The 18,344-nt window shown below is 39.5% G+C and overlaps 1 protein-coding gene across 2 annotated transcripts in view; it reads left to right on the top strand.

Moving 5' to 3' along the window:
- The first annotated feature begins 3,570 nt into the window (after positions 1–3,570).
- UNC13D (unc-13 homolog D) overlaps positions 3,571–18,344 on the top strand; it is a 422,729-nt gene continuing 407,955 nt past the window's right edge. The window contains exon 1 of one of the 2 annotated variants that reach the window (XM_053709129.1): positions 3,571–4,091. In XM_053709129.1, coding sequence (XP_053565104.1) covers positions 4,035–4,091 — 57 coding nt within the window. In that variant the 5' untranslated portion in view covers positions 3,571–4,034. The remainder of the gene's footprint in view (positions 4,092–18,344) is intronic. The other variant, XM_053709134.1, reaches the window with a different exon arrangement.

Here is an 18,344-nt window from a genome sequence, read left to right as displayed (position 1 = left end):
CTTTTTATGTCTCGGATGATTGCTAGTCTCCCTTATATTACTTCTTTGTTTTAGGCCCTGGTCTGAATAAAGCCCGTTATCAAGCCTATTTCTCTCTCTAGGAGTCTTAAACTAGTGTTAAAGGGTTTTGCAGGCTCTTCCTTTTGAGCCTATACATGTATTAGACATTAGACTCATTTCTTTGACAGTGTTGTCTCTCTTAACCTTCAGTTTTTGTATTGTCTGCTCTCTCTTGTGATTCTCCTTATCTGATATTCCAGATTTTTTCTATTGGGTTGTGGATTTAATTCTCGGTGAAAAAGCTGTTTTGTCCATCCCTCCCTTACTCGTGGACTTCCACGACTTGGGTATTAGTTCCCATGTAACGGATTGTGGACTTTTGCTACCTATATGAAAAGAAAACATCATTTATACTTGCCTGATAAATTCCTTTCTTTCATGGTGGCGAGAGTCCATGATCTTCCACCCTTCTCTTGGGGTTGATTTGTTTTAAGTACATCTTTTTTCTCTGCTCCTTTTTTTGTCTCTTACTCCCTTTTAAACCTCACTGCTTGGCTATATGTAAAAATAAGGTAGGTGTGAATGTAATTCCCATATGTAAAGGATCGTGGACTCTCGTCACCATGGAAGAAATTCATTTATCAGGCAAGTATAAATTATGTTTTTTTCTTTCATGAAACATTTTTCTAATTTACTATTATCAATTTTGCTTTATTCTGTCGGTATCCTTTCTTGAAGGAGCAGCAATTATGTACTACTGGAAACTAACTGAACACATTGATAAGCCAATCACAAGACGACCAATCAGCAGTTAACGCCCAACTCCTTAGCCTATATAGATATGCTTTTAGCAAAGGATACCAAGAGAATGAAGCAAATTAGATCAAATAAGTAAATTGGAAAGTTTATTTCAAAATGTATGTTCTACCTAAATCATGAAAGAACAATTTTGGGTCTGAGAGAAGCATGTTTGCAAGGAGAAACACATTATATATATATATAACCAGTTCAGTTTCAGAAATGTCAAAATCTGTAAATAAAATAAAATGTTTTTCTTTTGCTGTAAGAGATGTCTGCCTGCTGTCACTGCCACAGCTTCCTCCTCCATATCAGAAAAAAGCCCTAGTTCTGCCATAGCACACGCTGACCTCACCCAGCTTTACCCACGCCCACTGCACGCTCACCGCCCCATGCCTGCTGCTTCACCCACTAAACACCAGTTCTCACAAGTCTCCCTCCCTGTCCTGTCCCAGAGAACCTCTTGAAAATGCTGAAATGCAGATATGATGAGTGCATCTTAAAATGACAGTTTTTTGGGGGAGGTTTAAATGGATTTTCTTCTACTGAGAATTTTTTTTATGCTTGTGGGGTCTAAAAATCAGTCCTTAAGACCCATTTGTACACAGTTTAATTAGTGCTGTTTCATAAGCGTGACACATTTTTTCAGAGTTTACAGTTCCTTTCAGTCCTAAAAAAAATAATTTTCTAGACTCCGACATATGTAGCATTATGTTACTACCAGTAGGAACATGCTTACTGCTGGAATGCTAGTGCACATAACCTACTGCTGTATGCCTTGGGAGTTGTGTGCACAGTAAGAGGTCACAAAGTCTGTAATAACTGTGTATACTATGCTCACTTGGAATGCAATATTGCACATCTCAAATATGACTTTTATATCCGTTAAATTTATAACAAAATGTTTACCAATTCTTCAGCTGAAAAATAAAAATCCTTGTGAGCCTATGTATAAAAAAAACTTAGTTTAGGAGAGGCTTTTAAAGCAAACCTTGTCCTGTAGGGAACGAGTGTCTGCATAAGTTTAGCATTGGCCTCTTCCTTACCATTACCATGTGCAAATACTGACCGACTGAACATAGATCATTTGTCACACTGGAAAAGGACAAAGTTACAGACTTTAGCTCACTTGCTTATCGTGGAGAAATCGCTGTATTGTTTTACTCATGCAGCTGTTTTCTTCTTGCTCAACATTCTACTGATTATGAGAGATAGCTGGGAGATTTGGGGGACTGTTCCTTTCTGCATCTTTCCACAGGGGACCCTGCTCTGTCACACATTGCTGCTTCACTTCCTCCCAGTGTCAGATAAAACTGTGGTTTCCTTTGTGAAACTGTAAAAGGAGGCTGTGCTGGTTGAAGATCAGTCAAAAGCCCTTGCACCGTCAGTGAGGGGTCATTAAGATGCTTGTGCAGTGTGAGTGAGGGTCAGCAAGCAGACTGAACACGGTGAGTGAGGGTCAGTGAGCTGCCAGTGCATTAGAAGGATATGTGAGATGCCTGTGCAGTGTGAGTGAGGGTCAGTGAGTGAGCTGTCTGTACAGTGTGAGCAAGGGTTAGCGAGCTGTCAGTGCATTAGAAGGATATGTGAGATGCCTGTGCAGTGTGAGTGAGGGTCAGTGAGCGAGCTGTCTGTACAGTGTGAGCAAGGGTTAGCGAGCTGTCAGTGCATTAGAAGGATATGTGAGATGCCTGTGCAGTGTGAGTGAGGGTCAGTGAGCGAGCTGTCTGTACAGTGTGAGCAAGGGTTAGCGAGCTGTCAGTGCATTAGAAGGATGTGTGAGATGCCTGTGCAGTGTGAGTGAGGGTCAGCAAGCAGACTGAACACTGTGAGTGAGTTTCAGTGAGCTGCCAGTGCATTAGAAGGATATGTGAGATGCCTGTGCAGTGTGAGTGAGGGTCAGTGAGCGAGCTGTTTGTACAGTGTGAGCAAGGGTTAGCGAGGTGTCAGTGCACTGCAGGGTCTGTAAGATACTTGAGCATTGTGAGTGAGATTCAGTAAATTGCTTGTGCATGAGAATTTGGGTCAAATAATTGCTTGTGCACTGTGAATGAGGGTCAGCAAACAGCCTTTGAACTTTGAGGGTAAATGATTTGTATGTGCTCTGTGAGTGAGGATCAGCAAGCAGCCTGTACACTGTGAGGTAGGGTCAGCAAGCAACCTGTACACTGTGAGTGAGCGTTAACAAGTAGCCTGTACACTGTGAGGCTAAATGAGTCGTGTGTGCACTGTGAGGATCAGCACGCAGCCTGAACACTGTGAGTGAGGGTCAGCAAGCAGCCTGAACACTGTGAGTGAGGGTCAGCAAGCAGCCTGAACACTGTGAGTGAGGGTCAGCAAGCAGCCTGAACACTGTGAGTGAGGGTCAGCAAGCAGCCTGAACACTGTGAGTGAGGGTCAGCAAGCAGCCTGAACACTGTGAGTGAGGGTCAGCAAGCAGCCTGAACACTGTGAGTGAGGGTCAGCAAGCAGCCTGAACACTGTGAGTGAGGGTCAGAAAGCAGCCTGAACACTGTGAGTGAGGGTCAGCAAGCAGCCTGAACACTGTGAGTGAGGGTCAGCAAGCAGCCTGAACACTGTGAGTGAGGATCAGCAAGCAGCCTGAACACTGTGAGTGAGGGTCAGCAAGCAGCCTGTATACTGTGAGTGAGGATCAGCAAGCAGCCTGAACACTGTGAGTGAGGGTCAGCAAGCAGCCTGAACACTGTGAGTGAGGGTCAGCAAGCAGCCTGAACACTGTGAGTGAGGGTCAGCAAGCAGCCTGAACACTGTGAGTGAGGGTCAGCAAGCAGCCTGAACACTGTGAGTGAGGGTCAGCAAGCAGCCTAAACACTGTGAGTGAGGGTCAGCAAGCAGCCTGAACACTGTGAGTGAGGGTCAGAAAGCAGCCTGAACACTGTGAGTGAGGGTCAGCAAGCAGCCTGAACACTGTGAGTGAGGGTCAGCAAGCAGCCTTTATACTGTTAGTGATGGTCAGCAAGCAGCCTTTATACTGTTAGTGAGGGTCAGCAAGCAGCCTGAACACTGTGAGTGAGGGTCAGCAAGCAGCCTGTATACTGTGAGTGAGGATCAGCAAGCAGCCTGAACACTGTGAGTGAGGGTCAGCAAACAGCCTGTGCATTGTGAGTGAGGGTCAGCAAACAGCCTGTGCATTGTGAGTGAGGGTCAGCAAACAGCCTGTGCATTGTGAGTGAGGGTCAGCAAACAGCCTGTGCATTGTGAGTGAGCGTCAAATCATGGAAACTCCAAATAATGCAGATGACAGCCCGTCAACTAGAGACACAGGAGCTGAGGTAGGATCTCTCTCTCTCTCTCGCTCTCTCTCTCTCTCTCCCCCCCCCCCCCCGGGCTACATTCACTATAAGCATTTTCAGTTCACCAAATCTTCACTAAAATGTTACTTGATGGAGTCCATTCAACGTAGAAATTAGAATGAAAGATGAGGGAGCTTTAGTGAAAGGTTGCATAAAATAAAATAGGAACAGTACAGCCTGGAGGGACTGTTAGTGAATCTAGCCCTATCTCACTCTCCTTTCTATGCCTATCACTTTGATCTCTAGAAGTGATTTGCCAAAACAATATAATATGTAACATTGGATGTGCCGAGATAATGGCATTAATATTTTGCCTTGTTATGATTTTATGTCCCTTGTCTACTAGTGGTTCATTGTCACCAGTTCTTTCTCCATGCCCAGCACTATGTCACACTCACTTGTATCTAGGAGACCTCTTATTTATCTCTTATTTTGCAAAGCACAAGAGGGTTATTTTGTACCCATACCCTCAGTCATGTGCATGTGACTTCCTTTCAGTTTGAATTATTTCACTTGTATTTAGTAATCACAGATCATGTATTTTGAGTCTATGTTTTGGGTATGTACTAGCAGAGACGGCTTCTTGAATCCTCTTGAAAAGGTCTCGCTAACATACCTGGCACAGACATGTCCCCATTGTCTGTCTCAGGAAAGAGAAGGGAGGGTGCCTTCACTTATTTGAGTACAGTGGGACCTCGGTTTACAAACGACTCGGTATACGAAATTTCGGTTTACGAATTCAAAATCTTGAAAAAAATTGTCTCGGTTTAAGAATTTTTTTCGCAATACGAAACAAATGTTCCGGGTTTGCCCCTCGGTTTACGAATTTTTTTTGCAATACGAAACAAGTGTCCTGGTTTGCCCCTGCATACTGAAGTGTGGGTAGCAGTTGGAGAGGTTTTGGAGCCATTTGCAGCAAGTTGTTGAGCCTTTTGGAGCCATTTGCAGCAAGTTGTTGAGCCCTTTGGAGCCATTTGCAGCAAGTTGTGGAGCCTTTTGGAGCCATTGGAGCCATTTGCAGCAGATTTTGGAGCCTTTTGGAGCCATTGGAGCCTTTTGCAGCAGGTTTTGTAGACTTTATTTGACTTTTTCTCTCACCTCCGGAACGCATTAATTGGTTTTCAATGCATTCCTATGGGAAACCGTGTTTCGGTTTACGAATTTTTCGCAGTACGAAACGTCCCAGAGAACGAATTAAATTCGTAAACCAAGGTCCCACTGTATTTGGTATTGAAAGAGCCCACTACTAGAATCTGTGTTTTAGCGACACATGGCAATAATAATATCCTAGATCTGTACAGTTACCCATACTATTGTAATAAACTGCAATACAAAGTCCACTTAAATATTTTTTTTTTTTTCTGTTCAATGACTAGCACCTTGTGGGCAAAATGGGTGAAAACCATTTACACACATACACTAACACACTCACACATGCACTCACACAACCCTCAGAAATGGTGTAGCACAGAAAACATGGGTCATAAATATCATACTACTCTTCATGTATGGAAGTAGTAGATTACAGTAAAAGGAAAATGAGCAAATCTAGCAATGAATGTCACATAGAATGATTACTGTAACAATCATGCCTCAGGTTGGACCATATCAGTTAAGTGTCCAGTGTTTTTAAATATTTTTTACTGAACAGCCAACTGAAAAACTGAACTGTCTGGTTACAAACTGGACACCTGGCAGCCATATTTGAAATGTTTGTGTGAGCTCAGAAAACTACACCTTATAGGGAGCACAGCTTGTAAGTGACATACTGGAGATTTATGTGTAAAAGGAAAATTACATGGTACCCTGTTGGAAAAAACTCAAAATGTCATAAATTCAAATTTTGCGCAGTTTTGAATGATAAATGTCGCAAATTAGAAAAGGTGATTAGCTAAATGTTAGGTAAACAACTTTGTTGCCTATTCAAAATGTGGGTGGTCTTGAAATATGAGCAGGAATATGAAAAGGGGTGCAGTTTATTTTACCTTAAGAGGCGTATGCAACCCAAAATTTTTATTTTTATTATTTTGCAAGATTGTATAATAACATACTATTTTGTAATTACTCACTATTATATGTTTTCCATTGTTTTTATATTATTTTATTATGAAAATCCTTTTTCTGCCAAACATACCATTAGATTCACTATACAAGTCCTATAACAGTGGCCTACTCAGGCAGGGCCATCATGGTGCCGCAAATGCACATTTTAACAAACTGCAGGACCGCTCTGTGACACTTCTCACTGTGCTCATGCACTGCTTAAGCGTGACATTTATGGCCTAGTTTCCATTGAGGTGGCAAAGTTTGGAACCTGGTGGTAAAAACATTTATCTCTATTGAAGTCTATGGAGAATTTACCACCAGTTTCCAAACTTTACCACCTAAACAGAAACTGAGCCTATGTTGGATGATCTGGGTTTATAAAAAAGTGCGCATGCGCTACTTGTAAATACTTACTGTACATGCAATAAGGGCTCCATTCATATTATAATTATGTTTAGACTAAGGAAATACGATTGGCTATATATATATATTTTAAGAAAGATTTATAATGCTTCCAATTATAACATAATTATTATAAATGGGTCACTTCTGATTGCAGACACACAGTATATTTAGTCATGTACCCTTGTGCTGTATCTTAGTGTTATTTAGCTGCTTAGAATTTTATTTGTATATACACATATATGGACGTATATATATATATATATATATATATATATATATATATATATATATATACACTTTTGAGCCCTTCCCAAATACCTTGAAATATCATTTTAAAACAATTTTAATATGTTTTTATGTTTTTTAATTGAAATACTTGATATTCCTATGCTCTTCACTTAGAAGAAAATGTTCTTGTTATTTTTAAATACACTGTGTATATATATGTATATCTCAATATATACAATATATATCTACAGTATATCTATTTCTTTCATGTAATTGGTAAGATTCCATGAGCTAGTGACGTATGGGATATACAATATGAAAGAAATGAATTTATCAGGTAAGTTCTTACATAAATTTCAAAATGTAAAATACATTTCTATACCTATATATCTATAGGAATAGATATATATGTATAGGTTTTTATATACATATATATATATATATATATATATATATATATATATATATATATATATAAATATTTAATAATAAGTGCATTATTTTCTATGTGAAGAACGTTGGAATGCGAAATATTAGTAATTCATGACGATTTTAGCGCTCTTGAATATACCCGGTGAGGTTAGCGTGCGAGTATGGGTGTTGACTACAATGGGAGTAGGTTAACATAGTCGTGATAATTTATTGTGTGTGTCAGGTTTACTCTCGTGCAAAAACTCCCTGCAATGGGGTTAAACACAAAGTAGAAATACCGCTTTGGACTCACGGTGCACTGCTGGTCCTGAGCAGAAAATGCAGCCGATCCAATAAGCAGTGGTAGTTCCACACCTGAGTCCTGAAACTAGTGCTGCTGATTGGATCATTGGGGAGTTCCGCTCAGGAGCCGAGCACTACAAGGGTTAAACACATAATACTGCAGGGTTGATAGCCTTAAAATTACATGCACTAAGTGGGTTAAGCAAGTCATTTTTTTCAGTTATAATGGCCCTTTAAGCTTTTGTGCAGCCGAAAAATATGAAAAAAAATATATAAAAAAAAGTGAAAATAAGAAGTTTATGTTGGTATGTGTAATTAATGCATATTTGTCTATATTGTTAATACTTTAAAGGTACATGAAACCCAAAATGTTTCTTATTTAAATAACTTTTTAATTTACTTCTATTATCAATTTTTCTTTGTTCACTTGGTATATATTTTTTTTTAAAAAGCAGGGATGTATGCTGAGGAGCCGGCCCACTTCTGGAGCACTATATGACAGCAGTTCTGCAAGAATGTTATCCATTTGCAAGAGCACTCAATTCCTGCTATGTAGTGCTCCAGATGCCTACCTAGGTAGCCCTTCAACACAGAATATCATTGAAATGAAGAACATTTGTTAATAGAAGTAAATTATAAACTTATTTAAAATGATAGGCTCTGTCTGAATCACAAAAGAAAATGTTTGAGTTTAATATCCCTTTAAAACCTCATATAATACAATTTTTGGTCCCCTTTTGAAAATGCTCTGGCCTGACCCATTTTTCTCTTGCCTTTTTGTATTATTATTTTTTAGTGATTCATGTCCTTTTCCCCTCATTCTTCAGCACGTTGCTGCATATTAATAATACCTGTTTTATCAGTTGCTGGTTGAGCTTCATGATCATTAGTCTGATCTGAGGTCAGTTATGGACGTAGACCTGACAAGGGTTGCAGGAAGTAGAATCAAATCTGAGGTCTGATATGGGTTTGTAGCTATCAGGAGATGGTGGTCCATGGGTATAATCATTTTACTGACACTGGTCTGAGTATATAAGCAGAAAATCTAAAGCAATGACAGGGAAAATAGAACAGGCAGCTTGTGCCAAATAGGTGGATGTAAGGGTCTAGAGGCAGGGAACAGGGGGCAAGAATAAGGCATGTAAGTCAGCACACCTGCCCAGTAAAAAGTAAAGCACTGCACATAGTAAGTAACAGAAATCATGTGAAATTCAAAAGTGAAAACTTTATTGAACAAATTAAAAAAATAGACATAAAAAGTGCAAGCTTACACAGAGAGCATTATACCCACAGCTCCATAGAGCTCAATTTAAGTTCTCTGGTCTGGATTATATAAAACGTCTTGTCAGTACTGTAAGGCACATTTTAGCTTGAGTTTAGCTGAGTTCTGGACTTTAGCCAGGTTATCCCCTTTAATTAAAAAATTTAAAACAAATATTCAGTTGGTTAGATCTTTGTTAGATCAGGTTTTATCAATTGTTGTTTTTGTTAGATCTAGCATACAAGAATAGGTAGTAACAATTATTTGGAGAGGGGCTAACCCATCATCTTATTTAATTTGATACATATTTGTTAGATCAGTTATAATCAGTCAATTGTTTTGTTTGAGCTAATATAATTAAATTAAAGGTATTAAATTGGGGGCTAGTGCGGGACGCTTCTGGGCAGTGACCTCACTGATGAATCCGCTATATATCAGTGTCATGAATACCTTATGATTTAGATGCTAATGGGTTAATTTTCTTTAGCTTGTATGCTAAAAACATTAGTTTTTTCAAGAAGAAATATGTTGCTGTGTTTTCCCTTTGATAAGTGAGAACCCTAATAAATAGTTTGTAAGATACACAAGAGAAAACTTTATGGTCTAACTGGTCAGTTTTATTGCCACAACCTTTCAGCACAGAGAATGATGAAACACAGTGCCCCTATTCAGGCACATGAGGTAATTGACAGGACAACCACCCTGGCAATTTAATAAACTTTTATAAGTAATAATGCCTTAGAAACCTAAAGAATGCAATATATATGATGTTTGGTATCAAAATACTCCTCACAACATTACTAAGGGATTGACTTTCCATGAATATGAAATAGATATACATATCAGAAGTTATAAGATGTTATATAATTTCAGCCAAAGACTCTGAACTTTATCTCATGTCTTAAAAGAGATCTCTCTGTAAGAAGATGGGGTCAATAAATTTGATATCAGAGACACAGGTATAATATTTTGTGTCTAACAATACAAGTTGTTCATTCTACATGGGAGGCTGTATACCAACAGAGTGAATGACCATCTTTCCTGGCCATTCTCCTTGGCACAGATATTTAAAGCTAGTAAAGAATTGGATTCTGTTATTTCTCCTTTTTATTTTAAAGCTGTTTGCTTGTGTATAATTCTATTTGTTAACATCTTTAAATTAATAATGCACTGTGCATAATTTTTCGCATAATAAACATTCACTTATTACGTGTTTGCCTTTGTCTAATATTTGAAACACGTTACTGAAAGAGACTGGTAGTATTATTTATTGTGATTTTATATTTTTTTTTGCTAAATTGTATTCTGGGATTTAATTTGTTAATCTGGGTTCCTTAAGATTTCCCATATAATCAATCTTAAGTGGTGGCAGCTTAGAGATAGTTTAGTGTGGGTGGCATTAAAGGGGACTTTGGGCATTCATTTTTTCTAAGTCTAGGACAGACTAGAGAATGTTGTTAACCCTTGCACCCACTGAACTAAGTCACAGGCTTGCCTGGAGCGGCTAGACTGTAACAGATTAGTTAAAGTGGAAAGGGTCTGTAAACCCTTTCTGTGCCAACAAGTGACTGGTGCAGGGTTGGTTAACCCTGGTCATCACAATCAGTGTTTAGAGTATTCATCTATACACAATATTTGCCAGAAATTAGTGCACTTATCCTGCTGAACACATAGACCAGTTTGGAAGGTTTTTATCTCACGCGTTAAGGTAACGGAACAGTTTGCCTGCAGTGGCGACGCGTGTGTGTCAGAGGCTCTTACCTAACCTCTCAGGTGGATCTGGGTATCACAGCCAATGTGAGCTGTATAACAAGCAAAGTCATACTACAAACTTGCTTATGAAGGACAAGCTATTGCAAAAAAAAATTTCTGTACCTGCTTATTAGCCATATTCTGCATTCTTTCTCTGAAGTATCTGTTTGTACTCGATTGGAGGTAAAAATGGATGCTGTGACAGTTTGGGTGCAAGAGACATAGATGCTCATTCTGAGGCATTTTGAGGAGCTGGAATGGGAGCTGCAGAGAATTATAGAGATACAGGCCCATCTACTCATAGGAGATGAGAGTGTTGCCCCTTATGGGACTGAGGCAGCTTTCCCGGCTGAGGGGAATGATAAGAGGCCTTTGGAGCTGGTAGTGGCGGTGGCCCCTTCTACCAATGTATACCAGCTAGCCCGTACACAGCAGGGTAACATGGAGCCAACATTCCATCCTAACTTGAACATGAAGCTGGTCACCACTCTACTGCCAGTGACACCCGGAGGTGGATGCGAAGAATTACAGTAACATGGCAATCAGGGATAGGCAAGGTGTCCGTACACGGACACTGGTGTCCATGACTAGCCCTTGCAATGTCTGCCACAACCTTAGTATAGCTTTTCTTTCTGATTAAATAATAGGAATAAAAAAAATATTTAGTGTGAGAGCTTGTGCAATATGAATAAAGAATGCAAAGGTTTAGGTTTTAATTAGCACTCTTTCCTAGTCTAAGTAGTAAGTAATTAAAAAGTAACTTTTAATAATATAATATAAAAATGAGGAAACAACCTCTATATAATAAATAAAACCCCACCAACCAAAGTAATAATCAAGTGAGATAAAAATCGCATGCATTCACTCCCCTGTTTTCTGGCCGATATCTGCAGTCGTCGGCATCAGGTGCCAGGGGTGAAAAAACATGCAATATCACTAATAAAATACACAAGCTAGTTTCGGCCCAAGTAGTGGCCTTTTTCATTGTCAGTAGTAACTGACAAAAAGCCCCAAATGCCACCCTTTTAAATACAGGTATACTGCCTGCTATCCACCAATCATGGTGCTGCATCTAAAACTGCCCCTCATGCAGCCTATCTATGCTGTGTGTGGCTGTGGTGTGAGCGTGTGCTGTTTCTGGGTATCATGATTGGTAGGCAGATTGTGACATCACATAAAAGAGGGCGTAGTGTATAAACAGATTCTGACTGGTACAGCATGTTCCCTAATCCGGATCTGTATGTGTAATATTTACTTCTTATACAAGTGTATAATGCTAATGAAGCCATAAAATCTGGATTAGCAGTGCTGTATATGCTCCTGAGTATTACACCCTCCACTCGTGATGCATCCAGCATCCTCCAATTTATCCATTAGAATACATAGCTAAACATAGAGGCATATGTGGTGCATATTATAAACGGGATGGGAATGCATTTTACAGTCTGGGTTAACTTCATTACCCATTATTTGGGCATTCGTCGCAATAGGAGGATATCAGCTGCCATCATAAAGTGGACATATTAAGTACACAACAGTCAAACGGACCTAGTATGTTAAACAGCTCATAATATGTAAGTGGATGTATATTCAGATCATCATTCTTAACATACATATATGGACCCTTGCCCTTAATGCGCAGTCTTGTTGCGATTAGGTTATACCTAAGCATGCACCTATAATCCCAATATGGTGTTAAGGCGAGTCAGGAGGACATAGTATACTATAATAAATACTCTTCATGTCAGTCCAACATTAGCCCACATACAGTGCTTGCAAATTAGCATCTGACAAACAAACGTCTAGATTTAGAGTTCTGCGTTAGCCATCAAAACCAGCGTTAGGGTGTCCTAACGCTGGTTTTGGCCGCCCGCTGGTATTTAGAGTCTTGTAGGTAAGGGTCTAACGCTCACTTTCCAGCCGCGACTTTTCCATACCGCAGATCCCCTTATGTCAATTGCGAATCCTATCTTTTCAATGGGATCTTTCTAACGCCGGTATTTAGAGTCTTGGCTGAAGTGAGCATTAGAAATCTAACGACAAAACTCAAGCCGCAGAAAAAAGTCAGGAGTTAAGAGCTTTCTGGGCTAACGCCGGTTCATAAAGCTCTTAACTACTGTGATCTAAAGTACACTAACACCCATAAACTACCTATTTACCCCTAAACCGAGGCCCCCCCACATCGCCGTCACTCTATTACATTTTTTTAACCCCTAATCTGCCGACCGCACACCGCCGCAACCTACATTATCCCTATGTACCCCTAATCTGCTGCCCCTAACATCGCCGACCCCTACATAATATTTATTACCCCCTAATCTGCCCCCCCAACGTCGCCGCTACCTACCTACAATTATTAACCCCTAATCTGCCGACCAGACCTCACCGCTACTATAATAAATGTATTTACCCCTAATCCGCCTCACTCCCGCCTCAAAAACCCTATAATAAATAGTATTGACCCCTAATCTGCCCTCCCTAACATCGCCGACACCTAACTTCAAGTATTAACCCCTAATCTGCCGACCGGACCTCGCCGCTACTCTAATAAATGTATTAACCCCTAAAGCTAAGTCTAACACTAACACCCCCCTAAGTTAAATATAATTTCAATCTAACTAAATAAAATAAATCTTATTAAATAAATTATTCCTATTTAAAGCTAAATACTTACCTGTAAAATAAACCCTAATATAGCTACAATATAAAGAATAATTATATTGTAGCTATTTTAGGATTAATATTTATTTTACAGGCAACTTTGTATTTATTTTAACCAGGTACAATAGCTATTAAATAGTTAATAACTATTTAATAGTTACCTAGTTAAAATAATTACAAAATTACCTGTAAAATAAATCCTAACCTAAGTTACAATTAAACCTAACACTACACTATCAATAAATTAATTAAATAAACTACCTACAATTATCTACAATTATCTACAATTAAATCAACTAAACTAAATTACAAAAAAACCCCCACTAAATTACACATTTTTTAAACTAATTACACCTACTCTAAGCCCCCTAAAAAAATAACAAAGCCCCCCAAAATAAAAAAAATGCCCTACCCTATTTTAAAATAAATATTTTACAGCTCTTTTACCTTACCAGCCCTTAAAAGGGCCTTTTGCAGGGCATGCCCCAAAGAATTCTGCTCTTTTGCCTGTAAAAAAACATACAATACCCCCCCCAACATTACAACCCACCACCCACATACCCCTAATCTAACCCAAACCCCCCTTAAAAAAACCTAACACTAAGCCCCTGAAGATCTTCCTACCTTATCTTCACCACGCCGGGTATCACTGATCCGTCCAGAAGAGGGTCCGAAGTCTTCATCCTATCCGGCAAGAAGAGGTCCAGAAGAGGGTCCGAAGTCATCATCCTATCCAGCAAGAAGAGGGCATCCGGACCGGTAGACATCTTCATCCAGGCGGCATCTTCTATCTTCTTCCATACGGCGCGGAGCGGGACCATCTTGAAGCAGCCGACGCGGATCCATCCTCTTCTAACGACGTCCTAAGTCCGAATGAAGGTTCCTTTAAATGACATCATCCAAGATGGCGTCCCTCGAATTCCGATTGGCTGATAGGATTATATCAGCCAATCGGAATTAAGGTAGGAAAAATCTGATTGGCTGATTCAATCAGCCAATCAGAATCAAGTTCAATCGGATTGGCTGATCCAATCAGCCAATCAGATTGAGTGCGCATTCTATTGGCTGTTCCAATCAAAATTATTAGATGTGCTAATTGAATAATAAATCAAAATAGAAATGTATCTAGAATAGAATTCAGGAATGGTAAATTAATATCCCCCATATTGTCCACAGTGGGAGGGTCATTCCGTAAAGATAAAATTTCATGTCATTAATGATCTGATACTTAACATGGTGTAGCTATTGGCCATCCACTCAAGATAGATCAAATATTTATTTACAAGGTTGATATACATGTAATTACAGAAAAACCCAAAAATTGTTAGCTTCATTCATTCCATGAGGCATGATTGAATTTAATCTAAATATCCAATTGGTCTCCTTTTGTACCAATATTTGTTCGCACCCGCCACCTCTAATACCAGGTTTCACCTGATCCAAACCCCAACACTTAAAGGTTCCTGTGCCTCATCCATAATTAGAGCGGAAGTGTCTAGCCACACTAGTGATTTGTTTGCCATTCTCCAAATCTCTGCGGTCATTACGGATATTACTTAGATGTTCCGTCATGCATTTACCCAATTTTCTAGTGGTCATCCCAACAAAGAAATGTTCACATGAGCATGAGATGCAATAAATCACATTAGTGCTTTGGCAGTTAATATGTGTATTAATCCTCCATTTCTTAAGAAATCGATCAATCATAAACTCTTTCTTAATCATTTGTTGACACACCTTACAGTTTCCACATGGAACAGAACCCATATACAGTGGTGGTTTTTTGGCATTTCTATTGAAGTGGCTTGTGGTTAAACGGTCATTGAGGTTAGGTGCTCTCCTAAAAGTGAATAAGGGTTTTTCTGGTAACAATGATTTTAGTTGTTCTTCTCCCAGTAAAATATGCCAGTGTTTTTAACAATATCAGACAATATGTCACTTTAATAATTGTAAAGTGTAGTGTAGTGGAACTACGTTGTTTAGGTCTCAAAAAATCCTACCTATCCTTCGCAAGGGCCTTGTTGTATGCCCTAGCCAATTATGTTTTAGAGTACCCACGTAGTAAAAGTCTTTGTTTTAAATCAAATTCTGGCTTTTTGAACGAATCACCACTCTACTGCCAGTGACACCCAGTGCTCTACCGGAGGTGGATGCGAAGAATTACAGTAACATGGCAAGCCAGCGATGTTCAGCTATGGTGTCATACCGGGAACTTCATCAGTCCCTAAGGCGCTTATGGGGAATAGAAATCGGTAAATGTTCATTTTGTATAGGGTGCCCCTACCTCGTGACCGGAACTAACTTACCTTTGGCATGTCGCTACTTGGAGAATTTAACCGATGTTGAAGCAGGTGGTCAGATGCTTAATACCTGGCTAGAAGTTACTGTTTGGCAGAGACAAGGCATGGGGTAGCTGTTTGATGTTAGGCAGTTAATATGCTGGGAACTGGGTTTTCTGGACACTATAGTATTTATTTAAAATTCAATGCACAATTCTTATGCTAGCTGCCTATAGTTTGAGGGGGGGGGGGGGGGATTGAAAGGAAGAAAGAAGAAGAAAGAAAAAAAAGTTTAAAGGGACAGTCTAGTCCAAAACAAACTTTAATTTTTCAGATAGGGCATGTAATTTTAAACAATTTTCCAATTTACTTTTATCACCAATTTTGCTTTGTTCCCTTGTTATTCTTAGTTGAAAGCTAAATCTAGGAGGTTCATATGCTAATTTCTAAGCCCTTGAAGGCCGCCTCTTAGCTCAGGGCATTTTGACAGCTTTTCACCACTAGAGGGTGTTAGTTCATATTTTTCATATAGATAACACTGTGCTCACGCACGTGGAGTTCCTAGGAGCCCGCACTGATTGGCTAAAATGCAAGTCTGTCAAAAGAACTAAAATAACGGGCAGTTTGCAGAGGCTTAGATACAAGATAATCACAGAGGTTAAAAGTATATTAATATATTGTGTTGGTTATGCAAAACTGGGGAATGGGTAATAAAGGGATTATCTATCTTCTAAAACAATAAATATTCTTGTGTAGACTGTCCCTTTAAGTAATTTCTCTGTTATATACATTTAGTGAAACATGTCTGCATACGTGTATGCAGCATTATCTTCTCTTGTTCCTGTTAAAATTATTTGTCTTCACATTTTATATTTGTTTTTCTAGGTTATGTTTCAATTAGCCACAATAGGGGGGGGGGATAGTAAATGTTTAGGAATAGTGCTACAGTCCAAAACCTTTTCCCCATACATTGTCTGTAATTTTCTCCCCTGTGTCTTATATAGCCACTGCCGAGCTGTCTGCGGCTGGGACAGCAAGGATATGCTTAGTCTACGTAATCAAGAGGATTAAATTGACGATTCTGTATAACAGACATTAGAATTGACTAGACTTGTGGTGATGGTCTTACAGCATGACCACTCAAAGCAATAGAATTACATAATTAACATGTGCATAATAAAAAGACAATGCAATAGCTCTTACTCTGTCAGAAAAAAATATCTACTGCTTATTTGAAATTCAAATTTATTTTTTCTATCATTTTCTGGCCCCCTGTATCATGTGACAGACATCAGCCAGTCACAGACTAGTTTACGTATACCCTATGAGCTTGTGCACATGCTCAGTAGGATCTTGTTCCCCAGAAAGGGTGAATATAAAAAGACTGCAAAATTTGATAATGGAAGTAAATTGGAAAGTGTCTCAAAACTGCTGCTCTATCTGAATCATAAAAGGTTATTTTGACTTGAGTGTCCATTTTAACATGATTCCTGACCCCTAACAAACAAACTTAAACCCAGTTTTCTACTATTAATGTCTCAGAATTCAGGAATTGACCAGATCTGATTTACACAGATAAATTAGCTCTGCTCCTGTAGTTGTGTTAGTTGCTTTGGGTTACTAACCCTGTACAAGCCTTATCTGCTTTACAGTTTGTCATACCCCTCTAAGCTACAGTTGCTTCAGGTTAGTAACCCTGTACAAGCCTTATCTGCTTTACAGTTTGTCATACCCCTCTAAGCTTCAGTTGCTTCAGGTTAGTAACCCTGTACAAGCCTTATCTGCTTTACAGTTTGTCATACCCCTCTAAGCTACAGTTGCTTCGGGTTAGTAACCCTGTACAAGCCTTATCTGCTTTACAGTTTGTCATACCCCTCTAAGCTACAGTTGCTTCAGGTTAGTAACCCTGTACAAGCCTTATCTGCTTTACAGTTTGTCATACCCCTCTAAGCTACAGTTGCTTCAGGTTAGTAACCCTGTACAAGCCGTATCTGCTTTACAGTTGGTCATACCCCTCTAAGCTACAGTTGCTTCGGGTTAGTAACCCTGTACAAGCCTTATCTGCTTTACAGTTTGTCATACCCCTCTAAGCTACAGTTGCTTCAGGTTAGTAACCCTGTACAAGCCTTATCTGCTTTACAGTTTGTCATACCCCTCTAAGCTACAGTTGCTTCAGGTTAGTAACCCTGTACAAGCTTTATCTGCTTTACAGTTGGTCATACCCCTCTAAGCTACAGTTGCTTCGGGTTAGTAACCCTGTACAAGCCTTATCTGCTTTACAGTTTGTCATACCCCTCTAAGCTTCAGTTGCTTCAGGTTAGTAACCCTGTACAAGCCTTATCTGCTTTACAGTTTGTCATACCCCTCTAAGCTACAGTTGCTTTGGGTTAGTAACCCTGTACAAGCCTTATGTGCTTTACAGTTTGTCATACCCCTCTAAGCTACAGTTGCTTCGGGTTAGTAACCCTGTACAAGCCTTATCTGCTTTACAGTTTGTCATACCCCTCTAAGCTACAGTTGCTTTGGGTTAGTAACCCTGTACAAGCCTTATCTGCTTTACAGTTTGTCATACCCCTCTAAGCTACAGTTGCTTCAGGTTAGTAACCCTGTACAAGCCTTATCTGCTTTACAGTTGGTCATACCCCTCTAAGCTACAGTTGCTTCTGGTTAGTAACCCTGTACAGGCCTTATCTGCTTTACAGTTGGTCATACCCCTCTAAGCTACAGTTGCTTCGGGTTAGTAACCCTGTACAAGCCTTATCTGCTTTACAGTTTGTCATATCCCTCTAAGCTACAGTTGCTTCAGGTTATTAACCCTGTACAAGCCTTATCTGCTTTACAGTTTGTCATACCCCTCTAAGCAACAGTTGCTTCGGGTTAGTAACC

Source organism: Bombina bombina, chromosome 1, assembly GCF_027579735.1.
Source record: "Bombina bombina isolate aBomBom1 chromosome 1, aBomBom1.pri, whole genome shotgun sequence".
Lineage (NCBI taxonomy): Eukaryota > Metazoa > Chordata > Amphibia > Anura > Bombinatoridae > Bombina > Bombina bombina.
This window is presented reverse-complemented; position numbering and strand designations above follow the sequence as displayed.